General features: G+C 32.8%; 1 protein-coding gene across 1 annotated transcript; it reads left to right on the top strand.

Moving 5' to 3' along the window:
* Window positions 1-13306: 13306 nt before the first annotated feature.
* On the top strand, window positions 13307-14316 carry LOC103574400 (zinc finger BED domain-containing protein 4-like). Its single transcript, XM_014440618.2, has 2 exons — window positions 13307-14012; window positions 14303-14316. The coding sequence occupies exons 1-2, from the start codon at window positions 13307-13309 to the stop codon at window positions 14314-14316; spliced, it is 720 nt and encodes a 239-aa protein (XP_014296104.2).
* The last annotated feature ends 12404 nt before the right edge of the window (window positions 14317-26720 follow it).

Genomic DNA, 26720 nt, shown 5'->3' with positions numbered 1-26720 from the left:
ATTCATTGCCAGTTGGATCTCATCTGCAACTGCCTGCCATGAGTTTCCATTTGTCTCGGCTGCAGTAAACATACTTTTTAGAGTACCCATTACTCTTTCAACCTGACCATTAGCTCGACTAGAACCCGTAGCTATTAAGTGTAATTTTGAATTTTGGGGTACACAATACTCTTGAAATTCTTTATCTGTAAAACATCTACCTTGATCTGCTACTATGCGGGTCGGAGGGCCAAACAGAGATATAGCATATTTTAAGGCTCTTATAGTATTTACTGTATCTATTTTACGAGTGTGATATAGTCATACAAATTTAGTAAAAGCATCTACCAGAACAATAACATACTCCTTCGAATCGTTCTTGCCACTCAGCTTACCTGTAATATCTATGTGCACTGTGTGCCAAGGAATACTAACTTTAGGGATAGGATGGAGCTCCGCTTGAACTTTACCTGAGCTAGACTTGGAGACTTTACAGGTATAACAATTGTCGACGAACTTACGGACATATTTTGCCATTCCTTCAAACCAATAATATTCACAGATTTTATCGACGGTTTTATCTGAGCCCAAATGCATAATAGACTCATGGACATGGTTTATCACTGACCACCTGAATGCACGAGGAATAATAGGTAAACAATGTGTTTTACCTCGTCTTTGAATTTTACGATGGAGCAATCCGGACCGTAATTCGTACGTTTTAGCGACATCGGGTGCCAGTTCGTCACTTTCCAAATCTTTCATTATTTGACAAATTTCGGTATCACGACGTTGCTCCACTAAAAGCCAATTTTCTGTGATTTCCGTTAAGTTAATACGCTTTTCTGTTATATTTGTCACGTAACGATTCAAATTATTTAATTTTAATTAGTTCTAAGTTAAAAATGTTAATTTTATATTTAAATTTGAGTCGTTACGCGGGCATTCCGCCATTTCGCCGATGTAGACAGCAGTCCGTGCACAGTGCTAGCGCATGCGCATAGAGTATGAGAGAGCACGTGTGTGGATTTATTTATTTTTATAATTTAAAAATACAAACGGTTGATGTTTGTAAATTTTAATTAATTATTTATAATTTTGTCATAGTTGGGATGCGCAATTTGGCGCAACATTATGCCCCAACAATGGTTATCATATCATAGAAAATTGACCGCCGGGTAACGTTAAATCGATACCTCGGCTATAATCCCGACGTCAATTTAATAATTTTGAATAATTATTATTTCAGTACCGGGTAAAATAAAAATAGTAATAAGTTGTAAATAAATAGGTCATATATTTAATTAATTAAGTATGTATCATTCAGATGTCCAGGAATTGTTTTTATAATTTATATTTTTAATTTAAGTAAGGCCCAGGGCTGACAAAAGTAATTATAATAAAAATTAAGGGTGACGGTGGTGCCACATGTGCGACGACCAACAGGTGGAGGTTGAGATAATTAATTTCAGAAAGATACGGAGACGCATAGTGTACGGACGTGAGTTTTTTTTTTTTTTTTTTTGGTCGCTGAGAAATAAAGTTTTTTTTTGTTGAAAATAAGTTCACTGGGTGAATTAATTTAAATACTAAATATTATTATTCTATCATTATAATATTGATTATTATTTTTGCTGATTATTGCTGATTTTGAGTAAGTACTTTGTATTTATTTCGCTAGATAATATACCTTCACGTGCTAGCCTCCCCCGGTAGTTGTTGGTCGCCGCGGAGAAAATTATTTATTTGTATTTAATAATTACTTACTGAATGATACACGAGAGAATTATTATTAATTATCATTAAATATTATTTCGTATGTTGGTGAAAATATTTGGTAATTAAATATATATATATATATATATATATATATATATATATATATATATATATATATATATATTGATAAAGCGTACGCAACGGCGTAAAGCGTTGCGGGTACACACTTATATATATATATATATATATTAGTAGTATATATAGCTATACAACTCACGCGGTACTTAAAAATTCCTCAAGTACTGATGTCAGCACTCGGATGAAAAATTCCCGAGTTAATATAATTATTATTTTTCTATTTTTATTTAGAATATCTGTATAATATTATCAATTATTATTTACGTTTATTATTATTTAACATAATTGCATAGCAGTGTATTATTTTATTTTGATTATCTGGTACCCCAGCGGTCATAAAAATTATTATTGATATTTTTAGTTTAAAATTTATAAATTTGTTTCATATAGAGGAATTTATTTCTCTTTGAGTGTGAGTGAGGAAAAATTCCGTGTCTTTCTCTCTCTCAAGCGTGTTGAGAGATTAAATAGAGTAAAATTATTATTATTATTCTTTTTTATTGTCTGGAAAAATTTAAGTAGAATAATTGGTTTCTTTCATTTAATAATGAAATTGGCAGTGTTAATTAAATTAAATTATATTCATTCTGGGTTAAATTTGTATAATGTTATTATTTTTTTTTATATAACCATCGAGTGTCATTATTGTGGTTAATTTAACAAAAATTATTTATTGTAAAGTATTATTAATTATATTGATTACTGTTTCAATTAAAATAGAAACCAACAACTGTCGGGGAAAATTTAATATTTATTTTCCTGGATCTTTTTCCTACTGCATTATTTAATTTTTCTGATATTATTTATTATTTGTAATATAATTATTTATTATATATCTATTATTTTTCTTTTTTTCTTATTATTATTCATTTATTTTATTTTTCTCAATTGTTTGTCCGCTTTGTCGTGAGTCGCTTGCTCGGATTTTCCCTCGCAGATTTTCCCCCTGAATTAAATTTTGTTCGTTTCAGGATAAACGGTCTGGCGCCTGCGTGCACTAACCCAGCCTGAGGAGCTGGTCCAGGCACGACATTCAAATATTATTTATAATTTTAATATTGTTTGAGGGAAATATTTAAACTCATTTATTTTCTTTATTATTTAATATTATTTATTTATCACGCGTGGGCGACCTCATACGATATATTGAGCTGTTCCGCGTCTCCGTCGCGGATTTACAGGATAAATATACGTTATATATTGTTCGGACTTGTAATGGGTTGTTTTACGACAGGGTTTCGAGAGAAAAAGTCAGCGTGAGCCATACACTTGCCCTCCCGATAAACAATGTCAAAATTAAAAATTTGCAGGAAAGCCCACCAGCGATGAACTCTTAGTGTTAGATCGGCTTTCTTCCTGGCGGCTTTTAATGAATTACAATCTGTTACTACTACAAATGACCGTGCATGTAAATAGTGACGGAAGAATTTAACGGCATTAAATACAGCTAACGTTTCTAACTCATACGAGTGATACCTCGATTCTGCTGGACTAGTGGCTTGACTATAATACTCGACGACTCGATTTGAACCATCTAATTTTTGCATTAATATGGCTCCGTAGCCTTCGGAACTAGCATCCGTATGCAGTTCGATAGGAAGATTTGGGTTAAAGATCATTAAGACTGGCTCGTTAGTTAACGCAGTAATTATTTTTCGACGGATGTTTTCATGGGCTTCTGTCCATTCAATATTCCTTTTAATACCTGATGTTAGTCGATACAATGGCCTCATTACCTGCAAGAACTTAGGGATAAATTTACGAAAGTAAGATGAAAGACCGATGAATTGCCTCAGCTGAGTTACTGTTTGGGGTGCAGGTAACGTGGTTAATGCTTCTATTTTACGAGAGTTGGGTCGAACCTCTCCAGCAGGGATCTCATATCCTAAATATTGTACAGAGGTTTTAAGAAACGAACATTTAGAGAAATTAAATGAGAACCCGGCTTTGATAAGAATTTGAATAACTTCTCGGAGTCTTTCTAACGCCTCCTCGATTATTGAGGCAATAATCATTATATCGTCTAAGTATACAATGACCCATTGATAAGCGAGATCCCCAAGAGCTTTCGTAACAGCTCGTTGGAAAACAGACGGTGCATTTTTCAGACCAAATGGCATCGTCAGATATTCAAATTGACCATCGGGCGTGACAAACGCCGTCTTCTCGATGGATTCTGGATGAACAGGGATTTGATGAAATCCGCTGGTCATATCCAAACACGTAAAGTATTTAGCATTAGAAAGTCGGGCTATCTGATCAGCAATCAGGGATAACGGAAATTTATCATCGATAGTATTATCATTTAACGAACGATAATCAACACATAAGCGGTCCGAACCATCTTTCTTTTTAACTAGTAATATAGGACTAGCAAAAGGTGAACAGCTTGGGCGTATAACATTTGCTTTTAATAGTTCGTCTATCCTTTCTTTTAGTACCTGCCTCTCTTCAATACTGAGACGGTATGGTCGCCTTTAGACAGTTATATTAGGGTCTGCTAAGCGTATTTTAAGATCTCCAGTACTAACACGAGTATTTGGAAAACTTTGAATAAAAGAATCCATATGGTCTCTTAAAATTAAAATGAGTTTTTCTTTACTATCATCATTAACATCAGTATCTACGTTATTAAAATCTATTTTACTATCAGATTCGACTTTATCGAATGTATCAACTTTTTTACTTTTGGATAGACTAAAACTTTCTGACGAGATATTTATATCTAAACCTTGACCTAGAATTTCACGACCAATCATAATGTTACATTTTAAATAATTATCAGGGATAACATGAAATAAAATCTCTAACGTATGGCCATTAATTACTACTTCAGACGAAATTTGTACTGTACTATTTACACCAACATTTCCTATACCTTTCAAAATTATTAACATATTGTCTCTTTTACCCGTAAATCTATCGGCATAACTTTCTTTAATTAACGAGCATTCCGCTCCTGAATCGAACCAAAATGAAAACGACTCACCACGATGTATCAAGAAACCTGATGGAGCTTCTACTGTGCAGAAATCGACTCTTCGTTCGTTGGATTCCTTGCTTCTATTATTCTTCGAGGCCCCACTGGCTCCGGATTGACATTTGGAAGCAATATGTCCAACTTCCCTACACTTGAAACAGGTGACGGTCTTGTTGTACGTCGGAAGATGCTTAACACCGACTTGGTTGGTTGAAGACGTCTCTGGTTTCCTCTTATTTGCCGTTGAGAGACTATTTATGCTTTTATGTCCCATCTTACCACACGAATGGCACTTAATCGGTGGTAGTGGCTTAAATTTCTTAAAATCAGACGACGATCGGTCGTCTTGAGATGGCACAGACCTCTTGCGCGTATAAGAAAAAGCCTTTAACTCCTTCTGCAGTTGAACAGGTGACTTGATCTCCGTGGTGAACGCCACGCGTTGTAGGCGACTGTCAAATTGCGATGTATGTGCAAGAACAACTGATACGGCGATTTCTTCAGGGGTTAAATTTTTCCACTTTGACGTGAGTGACGCCAGTAGGCGACTTGAGTAAGACGCTAAACACTCACCGTCTTTTGGACGACCGTTCTGGAGGTTAATCAGAGTCGCTGTTGGAGTTTCTATCCCGGTAAATCTTGCCACAAAAAGATCTTTAAATTCAGCCCAAGTTATCCCAGAGTAACACACTTGGCAACCAAGCAGACGCGGAACCTTGAAGAGCTTCGCTTAGTGCGATAATTAATGAACTTCCTTCTAAAGGACGTTCCACTAAGCACATATCAACTGTCGTACACCAAGCAGATGAGTCCGCGTTTGAACTCTCCGGGTTAAATTTTGGTAGTGAAATACTACGACTCCCGAACGCTGGTTTTGTAACTGCCTTCATCAACTCCACGAGATTTTTATTTTGCATTTCCAAAAGTAATTTAAATTGCTCAGTGGAAAATGCGGCAGACGATCCTGATCCCACTTCTGATGTCGGAATAACATTGGGTTGTTGCAAGGCATCACCATTATTATTATCACTAGACATCTTTTATTTTATTAATAACAAATGGATATTAAAGTTTTTACAAATAATACACAGCTTACAACTAGATCAAATCGACCTTAACAACAATGGATTAACAATAATGCACAATATCAATTTTTAACTACACTTAACTATTTGACAATATGATTATTTAATTATTAACGATATTTATGATATTCAAACACTAAACGAATGATATAATGAATATGTAATATCAGAATAATATTCTACGGTTATTTATGTGCTAGTTTGCGACGACGTAATTAGGCACGAGAACGAATACACGATCCGCAAGATAGCAAACCGTTCTTGATAAGTGTTCAGAGAGAACTGTCTCCAAAAACTATTTTTAATAAGTGGCCCCTTCAGGTAATTATTCTGAGGGCCCTCTGGGTACGTTATTTTGTAGTTACTTCAGTCTTATCCTCCGGTATTGCTATCCCTCGATCGTGGCTACGTTAGATGCACAGATGTGATCTTTCGAGCCTAAGTCTGTCGTCATAAAAGACTTAAAATAATTTTGACAAAATTTACCCAAAAGGATTAAATCATAAAATTGTAATACCAAGTTTTTATTGCTAGTAATAAACTACATATACTTGGGATTTTCCAACATCCCTTGGAAAAACCCAGCTATTGTACCTTTCCGACATATATATATATATATACATTTCTATAGCTATACTAAATCAGCTGACGTTTGCGAGACTCGGTCAGTAATTTTTGATTTTACTGTACTTGAGAAAGGAAATTCCTCAAGGAATGATGTCATTATCCGGATGGAAAATTCCCGGATCATTATTATAATCATTTAACTCATTATATCTTGGTAATAATATTTATGGAAAATATTGAAGATATTATTATTTCTCATTTCATTAAAAATTATTGTTTTGTTCTGTTTAAATTGATATTATATACCCCAGCGGTCAATGAAATTAATTAATTTATTATCAATTATTATTATATAAATCATTACTATGCTAGAAAAATCTATTTTATCTAAATGTAAGTAAAGATAGTCCCGTATCTTTCTTTCTCTCTATCCAGTAGAGACATAACTTAGCTTAATATTATTGCTATTATTATATTATTAAAATTAATTTAAATGGAATGATTTGTTTATTTTGTTTAGATTAAGAATCAGTATTGTTTATTAATTATTATTCATATATTTTTAACTCACATATTAGTTATTCGGATTTGTTTTGGTTTATAAAAATTCACCACCCTCAGGGATTAAATTTTTATAATTTTTATGAAGTGCTTACGGCAAAATAGTCAGGTATGAATGATTATTGCTTAGATTAAACTCAATCTTGTAACCGAGTGAGAATTATCTTTTTTGTTTGTTTTATATAATTTATAACAGGGCTATACTGTTACTCTGGTCGTCCTTAAATTACGTTTTTTTAAGGGCGCCACTGGAAGTGATAACGGCCTCCCAGAGCCGGATCTTAGATCGTCAGGGTTGGTGTAATTTATTTAATTGTAAAAGAAGGATGAGGAAGGATAATTTATAAATAATTCAATTATTTCCATTAACAATTGAAACCTTTATTTATTTAATAAACCTTTTTAACCTATTGACCTTTATAAACCTTTATACCTTTATACCTTATATAGACCTTACAGACCTTTATAACTTTTATAAACCTTAGATACTTTTCATAACCTTATAACCTTTTACAAACTTAAAACCTTTTTTTAATCTTATAACCTTTTCACTTATAAACCTCATATTTAATACTTATAATTTATAAACCCACAGTAATTCACTTAAACCTAATTTAATTAATACCCGAAATACTTTCTTTATTAAAACTGGCCAAGTACTTTTGGCATTTCCACACATTCACACACACAATTATTTTAAAAGTCGCTTAACCTTCGCGATACTTAATTGATAAATTTTTTTATTAAAATCTTTATTTATTTCTCTCACACACTCACTCAGTCTCCTGGACTTTATTTTCACACACTCTGAATTTTTATAATCTAATTTTCCCTCAAATTTAAATTAATTAATTAATTTGTAAAGTTTAAATATTTATTAATTAATTTGTTAATTATCATTTAATTTTCTCCAAATATTATTGGTCCATCTTCACTTCCACTACCAATTATTTTACTCCAATAATATCGCGGCTTCTTACTCAGTAATTTCATCATTTCGTTTACCCAAATACTAAAACTCAAAGTTCCGCCATTACAATTTATCCGTTTTTTTCACACGGCCTCTTTCAGGTACCTTTTATCACAACAATTATTCTTATTTTATTTACTTAATTCCTTTAACTATTTCCTTGATTTAATTAATAATTTATTGTTCATTAACTAATTTAATTTTTCCTTATTTAATTATTTTATCCGTGACTTTGACCGCGGACCTTTTACAACTTTTTACCTGAGACAATTTACTATTAATTTTATTTATAATTGTTATATTTATTTTATTATTAAATTTACTTATGATTAATTAGTTTTACGACTAGCAATTTGTGACTAGATTCTGCTGTTTCTGGTACATGAGTTACACGACTTGCCTGGAAGATTTTAGAATATTTCCGGCTACCTGCCTGGAAATATTTGACTACGTAATAGTTCCGGCTATCTGCCTGGAGTTTATTAATTAATTATTTTATATAATTTACTTTCGGTTTAATTTATTAACTTTACGAATTTTAATTTATTTAACTTCGGACCATCAATTAAGACGCGACGCTACCAGACGTATGACTATGTATTTTAGTAAAATTTTCCGGCTTACTGCCTGGAAAAATTTTAATAAATACCTTTACAATCAAAACACTTCCGTTCCTTTCCTCGTTGTGGTCTTTGTCCTGATCGATTTTAATTAATCCTGCTATTATAGTTAGTTGACTATGAAATTAATTATTCTCCGTGGGATGTTAAGAAATTATTATTATCTTTATATGCTCTACTCTAATATGTTATGGTTGTCTGATGTTATGTAGTTAGTTAATTGTTATCATATTTGATTTCTTTGTCAATATATTGGAATGTTGCGTCTTAAGTTGTTAATATTTATTTCACTAATAAGCTTCTTGGGTTATGGTGCAATAGTTACTCCTGTATATTAAGCGTTATTTATGATTTTATTTTCTGTCAAGTGTGTCAATCATAGATTTATATTACCTTGTTTTTGTTAATAATTATTAGTTGGTTTTTAAGTTTATTTAAAATTTTAAATGAATTTTGATGTTATTTGGGGCTAGTCAATACTCGAAAGGAATGCGGAGAGATTAAGTGAATTGATAGTTAAATGTAAAGTCAACGATGCATAGATGTAAAGGTTATCGAAGTGATGATACTTAAATTCCTAAAGAAAAACGAAAGAGCGTCGCTTGGCATTAGTTGAAAGCAGTACTGTTTAGGTTGCAAGCATGAGGGAGCTTATCATTGTCCGATTAATGGCTCAATTTATTAGCTGGCTTATTATTTTTTAATAAGTAGTCAAAAGAGAAATTTGCGATCCTTTCGTCTCCATCAACAAGTTCTGACTACTCATCTAACCTTTGATATGCTGAGTTTTTTGTTAATAAAAATTTCATTTTATTTATTCAATTATACATCATTTCCGTATTTTTGCATGTTACGCCGTAACAACGTAAACCTTTTACGCCGACTTACTGACGCCGTAATTTATATTGGACTTATATACCTACCTGAGCATTGTCAACACTTTACAATTAAGTCGTATTGTACTAATGGACAACTCCCAAGTGGAACTATTGTCGCCATTTTTATGACTTAAAACACTAATGGCGTCCCCAAAAAGCTCGGAGATAAGTGAACACTAGGTGACAAATGATGGCGAATGTATATAGTGGCTTGTCTTATATCCTTAGTGATTATAAGTGGAGGTAACCCATATGGGTTGGGGAGAACTTGTGTCCCACTACTTATCTTACGTAAGCAGTTGACCAGAGCTGAAGTCTGGTACCATAGAGGACCCATTCCAAGCCCCCCTTCGACCAGAGTCTTTATTTCCTGAGATGGGAGGAGTGTTTGGGTCCATGTGAGGTCAGACTCGTGGTGGCTGTGCGTGAGACACCCACATGCACTGCATGCCTAATGGGTAAGCTAATGTGAGCATATGCTCATATTTCGCTTTTATAATATATGGTGGAGTCATAAAATACAAATAGGGTTACGCAGCGCGAGTATGCCCAAAAGAGTAAGGTATCGGCCTCCCATCAAACGGAGGTGAAATTAACGGTCCCGTTACATTAATTAATTAATGGACAACGCGTATTATATTTTTCTCTTTTCTTGGAATTTTCATTAATGCACATTTAAAATTTCTGTATCCGTTTCCATCCAAGAATCTAAGCATAGAAGCAGTTCTCTTTTCTTTGATTTCTCATCTTGAAACTATAGACAATCCAACTCATGTGCAACTGTATGTGAATCTTGGAAATAAGAGAAAGCTAATCGAAATCCCTAAATGTATGGTTTCCTGCACGAGCACTGCTCGGTGACAGAAAGGTGCCAGAGTCTTCGACGTACTTTATAGTCAAATTTATTTCCCAGGGATCACACGTGTGCATGAGTCTAAAACTTTCGGGTGGGTCCGAGTCTATTTATATGGGAAACAAGTTACAACCACTTTTCATATGTGGACTATATAAAAAGACCATGGACTTGAGCTCATCAGTTTTTTTTAGGAATCAAACTCTGGACCATACTAAACTCCAGACACTTAACGGTGTTCGTGGCTAGAGGAATGATCTCACGATTTAGCATTCGGTCACGTGAGCCCAGGTTATTGGATCGGTCCTTGATCATTGTAAGTCGTGAACTAATATCAACTGTTTAGCACCGTTACAGTATTAATTATCTTCATTTTATTTTTAATCACATTATTTCATTTCATTTTGATATTGACCTGTGCCACCAAAAACGTGGAGTATTAAAGGATATTTCACTTTGAAAAGCGTGAAGACTTTTAATCAATTTATATTTATAGCGTATACCTTGCTGAAATTTCGCGACGGAGACGCGGAACAGCCTAATATAGCGTATGCGGTCACCCACGCGTAATCTCAAAATTATTAATAAATAATAATAAACGATATTAAATGATGATAAATATCGAGATCAAATTAAAATAAAATAATAGATTTAAATAATTGTAAAAATATAAATAATAACTGTTGTCGTGCCTGGACCAGCTCCTCAGGCTGGGTTAGTGCACGCAGGCATTAAAAATCATTCAGGAGGAAAACTTACGAGGAAAAGATCCGAGCAAATGACTCACGACGAAGCGGATAAACATTCAAAAGAAATAAAATAAATAATGAAAACAAAAATTAGTAAATATATGATTAATAATTACATAAAAGTAATAAATAAGATCAGGAAAAATGAAATTAAGCGGTAGGAAAAGATCCAGAGAAATAAATATTAAACTTTCCCCGACAGCTGTTGGTTTCCGAGTTTTAATTTTCATAAACAGTATAAAATAATATTTCACAATATTTAGTTTCGTTGAATCAATAACAATAATGCCTGGTTATTTTACCAAAAATAATATCGCAATATCACAATCAATTATATAAACTGAGTTAACCAAAACAAATATAATTTAATTTAATTGATAATATAAATTTTTAATATTAAATAAAAGAAACAATTATTTCATTTCAATTTTCCCAAAATCATAAATAATAACAATATTTTTTATTTCCTATTATTTCTCAGCACTTGTGAGAGAGAGAAAGATACGGAATTTATCCTCACTCACACTCAAAATCATAAATTCTTCTGTATTAAACTAATTTATAATTTTGAAATAAAAATTTTAATAACAATTTTAGACCGCTGGGGTACACAAATAAATCAAAAGAAACAAAAAAAATGTAAAGTCACTCAATTATTTTAAATAATAATAAATATATATAATAATGCTTAATATTTTTCTGCAAATATTTCGAGTGAGCACAAAAAAAACAAATAATTTTAAATACTTCGAGAATTTTCAACCAAGTGATGATGTCAGTACTTGAGGAATTTACTCAAGTACTGTATGCGCTCTATAGATATATATACTATAGGTATATATATATGTATACCGGCAACGTTTCACTACGTTGTATTTAACTTATATATATATATATATATATATATATATATATATATATATATATATTAGTGATGTAACGAATGTTGGACTTTTCACATTCGCGAATGCGAATGCGAATGTTAAATTTCAAATAAAGCGCGCGCAAAATGTTTGACATTTCGTGTCGGCCATGTTTAAATTGAACATAGCCGAGCCGATACAGGTTGAATGAACGAAGTTAGTCACAGAAATTTCATTCGAAAAGTTTTGTTTTGATTTGAGGTTAGTTTGGTGTTATTGCATTTCCCAAATTTAACTGATATTCAAGTGACAAAGTGGTATAAAAACATGAGTAAAGCACGTGTTAGCGAAGTTTGGACTTATTTCACAATATATGATGCTGAAAATATAAATTGCAAGTTGTGTGATAAAAAGTACTCGCGCAAAGGCAGGACCACTAGTGCTATGCGAAATCACCTAGAAACTAAACACAAAAATGAATATGACGAATTGAAAAGAAGAGAGCATGAAAAGCGAGGTGCTGCTAAAATAAATTCTTTGGCGTCCTCTTCGTGACAATGTACCAAAACCGATCTTAAGCAAATATCTTTAGGTGATTGCATCGAAAAAAATAAAAAATGGGATAACAACAACACTAAGTCTTTGGAGCTGGATAATTTAATTGGCGAAATGATTGCACTGGAGGACTTACCATTTAGCTTTGTGGAATGCCTTGGATTTGTGAGATTGATTAACCAAGTGTGCCCCTCGTATAATTTAAAAACTCGGCAATATTTTACTTCGTTAATTTGCGAAAAATTATATGGCAAGGTAAAAGATAAAATTCTGGAATTAATCAAATCATTTGAAAAACTAGCGTTTACAACTGATATCTGGTCTGATTTTTGCTCTGGGGTATCGCTGATAAGTTTCACTTGTCACGGAATTACCAAAAGTTTTGAAAGAAAAATGATTGTTTTGAAATCTGAAGTATTTAATGATGGGCGACATACAGGAGAAAATATAGCCGTAAAGCTAGAAACTATGTTGTCATCATGGGGAATTCCCAAAGAAAAGGTATTATGTATTGTTAGGGATGGTGGCACTAACATGAAAAAAGGTATTTCTTTATTAAATATTAAAAATATTGATTGTTCATCGCACCAAATTCAACTTGTTGTTAAGGAAGGGCTTAAGTCACAAGAATCTATCATTGCAGTCATTAACAAATGTAAAAAGATAGCAACACATTTTCACCACTCTAATGTAGCTCAAGATGAACTTGCTAATCTACAAGAAAAACTTAATCAACCAAAGCTCAAGATAATCTAAGAGTGTGTTACGAGATGGAATAGCAACTTTTACATGTTAGAACGAATTTTAAAAAACAAAGATTCACTGTGCCTTTATGCTTCCACTAACAACAAAATTTCACAACTAAGTTCAGATGAATGGATAGTTGTGGAAAAATTAATTACATTGCTTAAACCTTTTGAAGAAATAACACGAGAACTAAGTGCAGCCAATGTTTCCATATCGTCTGTGATTCCGTTATTGGCCACCCTGGAAAAGGTGATTGATGAATATGATGCATCTGAAGAATGCATTAGAAAAACTATACTCGTTTTAAAACAAGAAATGAATCACAGATTTTCTCACTTGGAAAACGACAAATTATTTGCTACAGCAACTTTTATTGATCCTAGGTACAAATCGAAATTTTTCAAAAATCCTTCAACCAAAGATCAGGTCGTGAAAAATATTTCGGATTTAATTGGAAATGAAGACTTAAGCTTTCCTTCATGTTCAAATTCAAAGCGTCCTAAAATGACTAATCAGGTTAAGGAAAACTTTGGCTCCAGTGCCAGTCTTTCAGAAAAATCTGTATCACTAAAAGAAACTATGAAAATGATGATGGACTCAAGTGAAAGCGAGGAAGAATTAGAAAATGAAATTCCAAATCCTGTAGAAGTTTTAATTAAAAAAAATATTAATGAATATGTATTGGATAAACGTATTGAAAATGAAGAAGACCCACTTCTTTGGTGGAAAGTTAATAGCAATAAATATGGTATTCTTTCTCCTGTAGCCAGAGAATATTTGGTAACTCCACCCACAAGTGTCCCCAGTGAAAGAGTTTTCAGTGGAGCTGGACTTCTCTACACACCTCACCGAAACAGGCTGCACGGAGAAAGACCTTCAAAACTTTTATTTTTAAAATTTAACATTCCTTTACTTCAATTTAATTACTAAGAATTTAAAGTTACAGCGAGTTTAATTATTTTAATAGTCAACTGTGTCAACTTGTTATTAGCAAAACTATAATTGTGTAGTTTATATTTCATTATTTTTAATTCATAGAAAAAGAAAATTAGTGAAAAAATGTGCAATTGAAACCAAATGTTAACATAATGAATATTATAACTTTAATTTTGTTTTAAATAGAAATAAATATTTTTTTTTTTTTTGTAAAAAGCTTATTTACAAATAGTCAAGTATTCATTATTTGGTTTTTTAAGTTTATATTTTATTATCATATTCAATTCTTAGAAAATATATAGTGGGATGGAAAAATATATAATTAAAGCCAAAAAGGTTATAAATTAATGTTATACTTAGATTTGATTGGATCTCTGAAGTTCTGTTTTCACAAAAGATACTTGAATTTAGATTTAGATTTTTTTCAAAATGTATGTAAGGCATGGACATTCATTATTTTTTCTGTGGTGGAGTTAAGTTGTGATTTTGTTAATATTTTAATTAGACTAACAAGAACAAAAGAGAAAGTGTTTCTAATTTAGTTGCTTACCAAGACTGTTCCATAATATTTTTTTTAAATTCAAGTATGGTTAAATAAAAATATATAAATCTTATCAGTTGTGTTATCATTTCATATGCAACCATATAATAATTTCCTTTTTGTTTGTTAAATACATTCGCTAAATATTCGCATCGTTTTTTGCGAATAGGAATGCGAATGCGAATATCGAAAAATATGCGAATATTGGCGAATGCGAATGCGAATGCGAATATTCGTTACATCACTAATATATATATATAGAAATATCCGAATATTTTAACAATAATAAACGAAATATCTTACAATAATTAACGACAATTATTTATAATATTAATCATGTATCATTCAGTAATCAATTATGAACAAATTAATTTCCCTCGCCGCGGCGACCAACAACTACGGGGGGGGGGGAGTTATCACGTGAAAAATATATGCCGTGAAAGAAATTCAAAGTACTTACTGAAAATTAATAATCACCAGGAACCAAAATAATATGGATTGAAACAAATATATGTCAGTTAATTCACCCGGTGAACTTCAATAACTATTCTCTTATTTTCCCAAAATAAATAATAAATGCACGGTAGTACGAATAAAACAGCGTCCACACACAATGCTACCCCGTATCTCTCTAATTTAATTACCCCAACCTCCACCTGTTGGTCGTCTCCCACCTGGCGCCACCGTCGCCCTTAATTACTATTATGATTATTTTTATCAGCCCTGGGCCTAGTTTCAAATTAAAATATAAAATATAAAGACAATCCTACAATACCTGAATGATACATGAATAATTATTTAATGTATGAACTATCTATTTATAACTTATGCCTATTTTTATTTTATCCAATAACTAAAATAATAATTATCTAAAAATTATAAAATTGACGTCGGGAATATAGCCAAGGTATCGATTTACCGTTACCCGGCAGTCAATATTTTTCTAAACCAGAACTAACATCCTTAGTCGGATGACAAGTTTAAATAATATAATATATTAGACAATTGTTGGGGCATAATGTTACGCTGGGTTATGCATCCCAACTGTTCCCAAATCATAAACAAAAACTTAAAATTAACAAGATCAATGGTTTGTATTTTTAAATTATAAAATAAATTTAATTCTCACACTTGCTCTCTCATACTCAGCGCGCATACACTAGCACCGTGCACGGCCCGCTGTCTCCATCGGTGAAATGGCGAAATGCCCGCGCAACGACTCAAATTCAAATATATAATCTAAATATTTAACTTATAACTAACTAAAAATTAAATAATTTGAATCGTTACGTAACATATTTTTATAACCTACGAAGATTTCGAAAGGCACAAATAATTACAACAAATTATAATAAACTAAATATATTAATTAATAAGAATATTATAACCGCGAGAAGACGTTGTGAATAAGAGTCCTGTGTTACTGCTGAAAGTCCTGATACCTCATCTGAATCTGTTTAGGGTAAGTTTTCAACCATTGCAATCATTATTTTAATATTTTTCTCTTATATTTTTTGAAACTAATTGCACACCATATTCATGAAACATTTTATTTTACACTGACTATTTTGAATATTGCTATTTGTAACCCTTTTGTATTTTGAGTGTGTTTGATCCCTAATAAATAATTACTCGTAAGCATAAACATTTGAAACACATTATTTTTTAGATAATCTTACTTTAACAATAAGATACGAGCTTCAAAAGGCTTTTTAGCAGGCCGCCTTTCTATTATCCCTTATTTTCTGCCTGTTTAGCCCCTCAGACAAATAGTTTACAATAAGAGGTACATAATCTTACGTTTACCGCTCGATGATTGATTATGAAATTAAGTCAGTCACATTATAGACTAGAAATCGTTTTGGGTTATAATCAATATTGTCTTTAACAATATTGTGTGGGCAAGATTTGAATCTAAAATAAAATAAACTGAGCATTTGATCACGTAAGCCCAAGTTATGGAATCGGTCCTTGATCAAGTACTCTTTTATCCAATACTTTTATACGAAATTTGTACCTACGCTCATCAGAATCTCTAATCGTGACACTAGTTTTCAAAAGCTTATGATTTGTCTAGAGAACCTATTGCAAACAATCTGAAAGTTGCCTACGATGGGTAGCAACAACGTGTAGTATAATTTATTTATCTGGTTAATGTTTACGTATATCTTTTATGTCATTGGAGTTTTTGATGTTTATTTTAAATAAAACTGCAGAAGAAAATATATTTTCAAATAGTAATAACGTATTTTTAATATAAGTTTCAATATAATCAATATTCATATAAAATTAATGATTTTTATTAATTCTTTATGACAATAACTCTCGAAAATCAAAAATATTTTAACTATGTGTCAATATTGACGTATATAATTACACATATATACTGTTTTCAGCAATTCTGAATGTTTTTCAGAATTATTGAGAAAAAAGTTTTTCATCAATTTATTTCTTCTTTGTATCCAAATTTCTCAAATATATTTTTTTAATTCACTAAAATTTTCTTTTGAAAATTTTTTATTACATTTAATAAATCATATATTGTCATGCATTTATAAAAATATATAAATGTCAGAAAAAAATGTCATTTCTTCTAGCCAAGAGACAGCTAACGACAATGATGAAATTATTCATATTTCAGAAGCTGCACCTCAGATCATCGTCTCAGTACAAAGTATCAAAGGAGTTAAGCAAGAGATAGCAATACAATGTATAGCAATACAAAGCGTCCATTTTTGAACGGCACTTATTATGCAACCGACTTAAACAATTCTTCTCTCGATGCTCCGGATGGTCTGGAACTGCTGATTGGCGGTCCTCCAGGATACCTATCTTGGAACCGTGATATCTGATCTAAGTAGCAGCTTCTTTTACTCTTAATTATAGGAGGTGGACAAGGTTACGCAGAAGAATTTTAAATTAAACCAGAATTTACTCAATTCTGGTTTAATATTTGTTAAAATGAATGTTTATTTAAGTAACGTTATTTTAACTTGCCACGACGCACACACGCTGATTACAAATACCTGGTATTGAGCGACTAATTGCTTTCAATACAGTAAAAATGTTACTGTGACTAATTGTACAGGACCCGTATTAAACGAACTAGTAATTGCTTGGTTAAACCCGATACAGTACAGTACTAAATGACCATTATACTAATTAACTAAGTGTAATTAGTACCCTGGTATGATAACCGAATTAACTAAGTGTAATTCACTATAATGTTAATATACCCAAACTGATATCAAGTGGTGCAGAGATTAAGTGCTCTTCAAATACAGACAATTAATTAGGGTAACTGCTTGATGATAGTAGATTGGCGTTGAGACTGAGTGCTCTTGCCAAGACTAAATGTGAACGGTAACGCCGGAAAGGTGACGAAAGTGTGTTTGCACGCCCTTTTATAGCCACGCAATATTAGGCGACCTGATAATTACCACCCCGAACTTATTGCAAAAGCGCACGATCGCACATCGTAACAGTCAGTTATGTAAAATTAAGAATAATAGACATCATACGATAAGTGGTTCTTTTGAAACTCTATCAAATTATAATAGAAATATCAAGGTAACAATTTATTCTTTATATAGTAACTGAGCCATTTCATGTTAAATTGACAAGTAGTTGAAATCGACCCTTTCCGATTTGGACGAAATTTGTTCAAAATTTCTCTTTTATCATAAAACATAGATGTGCCAAAAGAAAAAAATTAGAAACATGTTTTGCAACAGTCAAAATTCAAAATTTAACTATTTTTCTAATTTTTCGATTTAATTTTTTTACTATCTCGAAAACTATGATAGATAAAAAAATGGCTTTTGTTTTGTTTTGAAGAAGACACTTGGGACTATTGAAAAAAAAAATATTTTGGAAAAAAATTTTGAAAAATGAAAAAGTGTTAGAATTTTGAATTTTCAAAAACCGCCAAAATGGTATGATGACACGAAGTTTTGGGCTTATATTTTCCACAACAATACTTTCCAACAATCTTAAAAGATCCTGATAATTTCGGAGCGCTGGTTTTTTTTTGTTCCAAAATTATGAGTTTTTGAATTTTCGTAAAAAAAATATTTTTTTTCATCACTGAGTCCAGCATAATTAAGAAAAAATGCCATTTCGATTATGAGAAAGATTAGTTCACCACGTTTTTATTAACACGCTATCATGTATGTCTGTCGGGTGGAATTTCATAATCGATTTTAAACTAAATTTTAGGTGAGCTAGAAGTAGATAAGAAGGGATGCTTCACGGACTACAACAGGGATCTGCAATACCATCATGAATGAGGGGGTAATCTTGCATACTAACAGTTGAGATAGGGTGCGCTAGTGGCGCTTTCTGTTGATCTTCCATAGTGATATCCAAGAGAGGGCGCTTGTGGCATTTTTCTAGTAGATTTCGGGGGCCTGAGGGAAGGGGAATGTGGGATCGGGGAGGAGATATGAGATTGATACTGAGGATATAAAAGGCACTGCTTGCAGTAGGTATGTGGGGATATAGAGTGGGGGACATGGGATTGATATGGTTCATGAATAAGGATATAAAGGGCGTCGGAGCGGGGGTCTTTTTCAAAGTTCCGGTGGGAAAAATGACGCATGCTATTATCGTATTGTTTGAATGTTTTTAAGGTTAAACTTGAAGATATGTGGGAGGATGGGGGGAGATATTTTTTATAACAAAATAACGTATTTTTCCACTTACTAATGTATGCTTGCCCTCTTATCTTTAGCAACTTTCACTTTTTTTGTTTATAACAAATGAATCATTTGTTTTCTGAAATTTTACACTTTTTATTCAATATTTATCTGTTTACCCCCATTTTTCACCTAATTATAGTGGGAATTTGTATTATAAAACTTCTATCCATCCAACAAGTCTGTGCAGTGTGCGTATTGTGTGTGTGTGTGTGAAGTTAGTAGTTAAATGTGTTTAACTGAATCGTTTTCTATTTGTGCTTATGGCTAAGTTTGGTGATTCGATTTTTGAGTTGTTTTTTCGACATCCATGCATTTTGGATTGGTTTCGAGCTCAATATGACTCATTTAAACCAATAATGGCTAAACTAATGAAAAAAGCGTGCTACTTTTATGTCCAAGGAGCATAGACGAGGGGGGGGGGAACTTGAAAGGATAATCGATGTTGCTGTTTCAATCATTGATCTACAGTTGATGCGACATTTTTCATTCGATTGCTTAGAAGAACTCAACAAACAACGATGTTTGCATCGTATCAAACACACAAAGAGAGATCATTTTGCATGTGCATTTGATATAACACAACAACTCAAGCACTGGTTTTTGAAGTATTGGGGTATTGGGAAATCCTACGAAAAGTCTGTTCAACTATTTTATCAACTAAATGATTTGAGGAAAATGGATGTTACCGACATAGCATGTCTTGACGATTTTTTCATTTTACGTTTTGCAAAATCACAAACTTAATTTGTATGGGATACATTTCCGGGGCATTTAAAGTATAATGAAAAATTAATTGACTATTCATTATGCATTATAACAGGGGTACTGTTACCTTGGTCGTCCTTAAATTCCTTTTTTTAAGCTATTGCATAGCTTCTATCGCGGGCCTTGAGCGCGGGGACCGAATCCAGAAATTCCGTAACGAAAAAACCTCATGCTCCCCACTCCGACGGGCACGGAGGTGTGGCTTGAAGGCCGTGCATCGTCTAACGTCGTTTCAGTTCGGCAGTCTTCGACACGGCATTGTGTGCGTGCGATTAGACGTATTGTACGACTCTACGAAACTCGCACGAATCGAGACGAGCTGCTCCGAAATCGAACGAATACATAAGCAGCTGTTTATGAGAAAGTATACAGGTGTATAGGTATTTATGTTCAACAGTGAATAGCTGTACTTGTAAAATTTGTGTATAAAGTGCTCTGAATATGAATGAACAAAGTGCATTTATTATTAATGAAGAAAGTCACGAAAAAATAGTGAAAGAAAATGAGTGAGTACTCTATATACATACATTTTATTATTATCACAAATGCAGTATTAATTTTGAATTGAAAATATAATACTGCTATAAAGATAAACTAAATTTTTGATATTAAAATGAGCGATATTAAAAGTAGCCCTCTTTTATACACACAAACACACAAACGCGTATAGTTTAAATTCTCAATTTAGATTCTCAATATGTATATATATATATTATATACATTATATATATATTGTATATATATATAATATGTTATATACATAATATACATGTTATATTACATATATTATGTATATAATGTATACAATATAACATATATGTTATATTATATACATTATATCCATAATGAAGAATGAATTTATATATATATATATATATATATATATATATATATATATATATATATATATATATATAAATTCATTCTTCATTATGTATATAACAGAAACCATCAAACCAAGCACGTGTACTGTTCGAAATTAAGTCATCGACGTTACGTGGACCATGGAGAAATTCCATGGCTCATTAACTTCGCACGGACCATGAGAGAGACTGCTCGCTCTCAGTACGCGAGCGACCAATAGGAGTTAACTCGACCCCCTCCACACTCAACTAAGACAGCTCATTGGCCAGCGCTTACCTTTTCCCCTTCTCCTTGAAAGCCAGGCATCTCATTGGAGCGCAGATACCGATGTCTCCCACTCCGTCGAGAACATTCTAGAAGCCGGACTCTCGGGTATAAAAGAAGGTGATCTGAGAGCGGCGATCATTCCATTCTGATTAGTCCTACTGTGACGAATACTCTCCAGATAGCGAGCAAGGCTATCAGCGATTTAGAATAAATATTCAAGCGAGCAAGGCTTGAATATTTCTCCAGCTTCATCTCTACACCATCAGTTCTTTTCAGAACTATCTCGTTAAGTTCTGACTAGCTCGTCTCCGGGCTAGTCTCACAAGAACTTGTCAACTCACGAGACCTCCGGGTCTACAGCTAGACTTCTCTAGCAAACCAAACAGTTCTTGTAAGAACCAGTAGTCAATTTACATTGTCGTCTCCAGCTCCAACGTCTCTTTCTCAAACGGTCTTTCTCAAGACCCCAACGGCCTTTTTCAAGGCCACCAAATATCAACGTGAGGATTCGCTTCAGTACAAAGTTCTACCGGCAGACTACTCGTCGAACATGTACTATTCAGTACCTTTGTTTTTGTTATATAGATAATGCACATGAATGCCGCACAAAGAAAGTATATATGATATTATATCTATATAAATGTACATCGCGCGAAATTCAATAATCACTTCTTAATATTGTTATTTTTTTCATAAATGAATAATTTTGTTTTGGTTTGTCATTACACTGTTTATACCTAATTATTTATACCTATTATTTATACCTAGATATTTTCGTTTTATAGAGAAGAAAAGCGTAAAGAGCTAAAAAGAAAAAAAAACTAATGCACGTCAAAGGGCATATTATCAACGTCAGAAAGATTTGAAGAAAAATGAAGAAATAATAAAAACAGTACCAAAATCAAATGCTGAACATCAAAGGAAATTTCGTCAACATAATGCAAAAAAATCTTACATGGATATGTAATTTGATTTAATAATAATATTTATAATGATCCACAAGAGTCCACAACAAAATATGGGACTACTATTGACGCGGTATTTTCTAGGTATTTAGAGGATATTAAGTCGCAAACTTGTGTTTCTAATTCCAGTTATCATAAACCTATAGTTTCAATGATAAATATTCCTGAATAACCAACAGCTACCGTAAGATAATAAAACCTACTGTTACGTCCGAAATGACACAACATAGAATTCAGTCCCTTATTTTGAGTCAAGACACCGAAGTCCTTTACTCGGGTAACGGGGACCACGTTATTTGGTGCCGAGCATGGATATGGATAGGAGGAGAGTGTATGTTCTTAAGATTAGTAATAAAAATGTCAGGACTTACTACTTTGCTGGTTTATTGGTAATTAGGTTGAAGATGTACAATTTGATGACGATCACAATGATCAGTGGTGGCTGGACAATACACTCGGATGCTCCCGGTTTTCGCTGCTGCGGCGTGGCGGCGAGTAGATTGGAGGCGTTCTACGTTCTGCTGGTGTGGTCGCTTCTTTTGCAAGTTCACTGATCACCTTACCTTTATTTAATTTTAGAACTACTCTCGAATGAAAGATTGTCGATAGTCGAACCTTCGGATGGTAATCAGGCCGAAATAACGAGGTCAGAATTTAGTATGAGTCACCGAATCTGACTTAGATGTCCCGCACAACCGAGGTTCAAGATAATAAAAAAAAGTTAAATAAAAAAAATGAAACTGTTCAAGAAATTGCCTAGTAATTTAATGACTCCCGAATCGACCGAGAAAGTTCATGAAAATCGAACAAACATTGGCTCTAATGACGGGTTAATGGGTTGAAAATTGGTCTAACTGATTTATGTAGACGAACGAGTTATACTTCTGGAGCGTTGTTCAGAATTTTTAAGTTGCAGATTACTCTGAGAAGAAGAAAAGAAAATATGGAATACGGCGACTGCTCGCGTGGTAACCGATGGGTCTTTATATACCCTCGAACTGAATAATTACTGGGAGAATATTTCGATCAACTGGGGGCATTAAGTTCTTTTTTTTGAGTCAGAAACAGGGGCATGGGTGGTCCCATTTTTGAAGGGAACCAATATATCTCAACTTGGTTGTGAGTGGGTGGAAAACCTGGCCCCTTGATAAGGGAGATAGATACATAGTTCATTTAGACTAAAGAGAGATACAATTTACAAGGAGGAGAGAAGTAGGTGGGCCCCGAAATTGTACTTGATAGAAATTTGGAGGAGGTGGGATGAGATATCACAAGATGGGGTAACGAGAAGGTGGAGAAATAACAGGTGAGATTTTCTTTGTTCTAGGCAGGATAGGGGAAGTGTATGTAGAATAAGATGTGTAGCTAGGCCAGGGGGATAAGGAGTTACCGATAAGGCATGACTCGCGGCTGCGGGAGCTGGTAACAATGGCCACCTTGGACATCGTGATTTATAAGAAATTTTATTGTAATCTCGGCTTTGTGTTTAAGTTTACACAGCTGCCTCTTGTTAAAATTTTTAGAGAATAGATACAGTGGTAATATTATAATTTATACGCCTCAACGTTAAAACACGGAGTAGCTGTTATCTATAACCAGAACAAAGAATCATAGAGTAAGGAAAAAGACTATACCGAGTTAAATTTTAATAAAATAAAAAGACGAGTACTGGTAAGTCTCGGTAAACATAGGGTGGCTGATGATGACTCATTGCGGGTAAAAGAACGCAACTGAAAAATGCGGTTGTTATAATATTCCGATTCTGAGAATAACCGACGATCGTCTCAGGTTACCATGCCCAGGTGTCTGAATTAAACAATCCTTCATTATGAGAGCTCGCGAGATAAGGAAGCCAAGAACGAGATTACCGAGACGGCTGCTCATAGGTTTTGTCTTTTATAATAAAACCTTATTAAAATTGACTTAATTACCTCAGAACGTAACACTAAATGTATTGTAAAGTAATAAAAATATTTTAAACAATATTAACTTTTTATTTATTTAATAAAAGAAAAATTTGTTTTCTTATCGGTCACCATGCTCAAAAAGTGTAACTTGAATTAATATCAAAGAAAAATAAATACTGCATAAATAAAATTAATAAATAATTATAATTGCATAAGTTGATACAAAATGCTATGCAATAGCTTTACGGCGGCAGTCCCCGAGTGCCACACGTCTTTTTTTTTTTTTTTAAGGCCACCTCTGGAAGTATTAAACGGTCTTCCAGAACCGGTTCTTAATGATCAGGGTCAGTGTAAATTTTAATTGTAGGAGTAGGAAAAGGAAGGATAAATTTATAAATAAATTCGATTTATTAATTATAACAATTTTCACCTTTATTTATTTTATAAACCTTGTAAATAAACCTTATAATTTTAATAAACGTTGTAAGCCTTATGACCTTATAACTTATACCTTTTAACATTTAGACCTTATGACTTATATACCTGTAGACCTTATAACTTTTGTCAATTACCTTTAACGATTAAATTTATTAAAACTACCGAGCCAACTACCTTCAGCATTGCACACACACACTCACTCGATTAAAAATTGCCAACGACTTAAAATCGTTTACCTCACGAATTAATTATTACAATAATTTACTTTAAAATCTCATCTAATTGATCAGTACACGCACACACTCACTCAAGTCCCCGGGACTTTTTATTCACACACACTGAATTTAAAGTGGCCATTTCCGCCACACTTTTCTAAATTAATTAATAAAAGTTTTGGAAATTATTTATTATTAATTGATTAATTTTTATTTTACTCTTTCTTAACCCAATTCAACTGAATTTACTTTTAACAATAATCCATGAACGCAATAATTAATACCTTAAGTTTCTATCAGTACTCAACATGACTTTATTTGCATCGCTATTCGATTCCCGCTTCACTTAAAGTTCCGCCATCTTTACTCGCAGTTATTCGACTTCTTTCTTTTTGATTTTTATTTTACTTATTATTATTTTATTTTATCGTAATTTTATTAATTGACTTCAATTATTAATTTTATTTATTAAATAATTAATATACCTCCGACGATTTAACTATTTCATCAATCGGTTATCAATTTCTAACTCAGTTTATTTATTGATGTGAATTATTTTCATAATTTTAATTAATTTATTTATCTAATTTAATTACTTAATAATTTATTTACTCACGGACTAAGCACGGGACTTTCTAGCTTGTGTAGTACACAATAGGCCTAGAAATTTCTACGATGCAATAATTCCAGCAATGGCCTGGAATTATGAACGACGGCCTGGATCCGGTTAGACCACGTCTGGCTTAATTTTAATTTTATAATTTTTATAACTAATTAATTACTAGGGACCTAGACGCGGATCACCCTGAAGAACGACTAAGTATTTATTGAATTAAATTAATATTCTGGCTTAGGCCTAGAAAATTAATTTAATTAATACCTGATCTTTTCCTGATGCAGTGTTCTCTTCCGTTTCCTCAGGTTCCTTGTCTGTTATCTCGTTCATCGCGTCCAGTTCCTTGTCTCGTCTTTCCTTTTTCGTCGTACCCTCCTGCTCTCGTACCTTATCGTCCGTTTTAAATCTTTTTGTTGGCTCCTTCACCTGCTTTTCCGAATAATTAATAAATTTTAACAACGATACCGGCTAATGACATGGTATCTATAATAATTATATATATATATATATATATATATATATATATATATATATATATATATATATATATATATATATATATATATATATATATATATATATATATATATGTATATATAATCGCTTGGTTCCACAATGAGAAGCCAAGTCTAAATTTATTAATTACCTGAGATGTTGAGCGTCCGACTGGTCGTCCGATCTGTCCGGTTGTGTGTCTCAACCTCAGTTCAACCTGCACTTATAATTGTGCACCCACTCGCCTGAATTTGACAACTTCCGGAAAATTCAGACACTCCTACTTACGACTTAGTGGGACTGACGGACAAGCCCCTACGATTTCCACTCGGGACGACGGTCGCACTATCCTGGATAATCCTGGGGTACTAATAGTTTATATCGACCGGGCGCATGATAAAAAATCATGGTAACTGAACGCAGAAAATTTGAATTTTCCCTGTTACAGCATCAAACATAACCCACTATCAGTTTCAAGCCATAACATTTCAGGAATATGGTTTTACCCTTCGAAAAAATATTGTACTACATGCAACAACATGAAAGATAATTATTGGAAATAAATTAATATCTAAACTTTACATGTATGTAGATTTTCAAACTACTTATACTAATTGAAAACTATTGTATATTAAAAGGTATGATATAAATAAAAACACAATAACTATCATGAAAGTCAGTTTTACTTCTATAATCTTTCACTTTTTTCTCCTCCTTCTCGTCAATACAATATATGTTTTAAGTTAA

The sequence above is a fragment of the Microplitis demolitor genome, chromosome 2, assembly GCF_026212275.2.
Source record: "Microplitis demolitor isolate Queensland-Clemson2020A chromosome 2, iyMicDemo2.1a, whole genome shotgun sequence".
NCBI lineage: Eukaryota > Metazoa > Arthropoda > Insecta > Hymenoptera > Braconidae > Microplitis > Microplitis demolitor.
Note: the sequence above shows the minus strand (reverse complement) of the source record. Positions and strands in the feature narration are given on the sequence as shown.

Bases quoted from the DNA above. Each gene is read 5' to 3' on its own strand.
- LOC103574400 (XM_014440618.2), top strand. From the start codon at position 13,307: ATGTTAGAACGAATTTTAAAAAACAAAGATTCACTGTGCCTTTATGCT.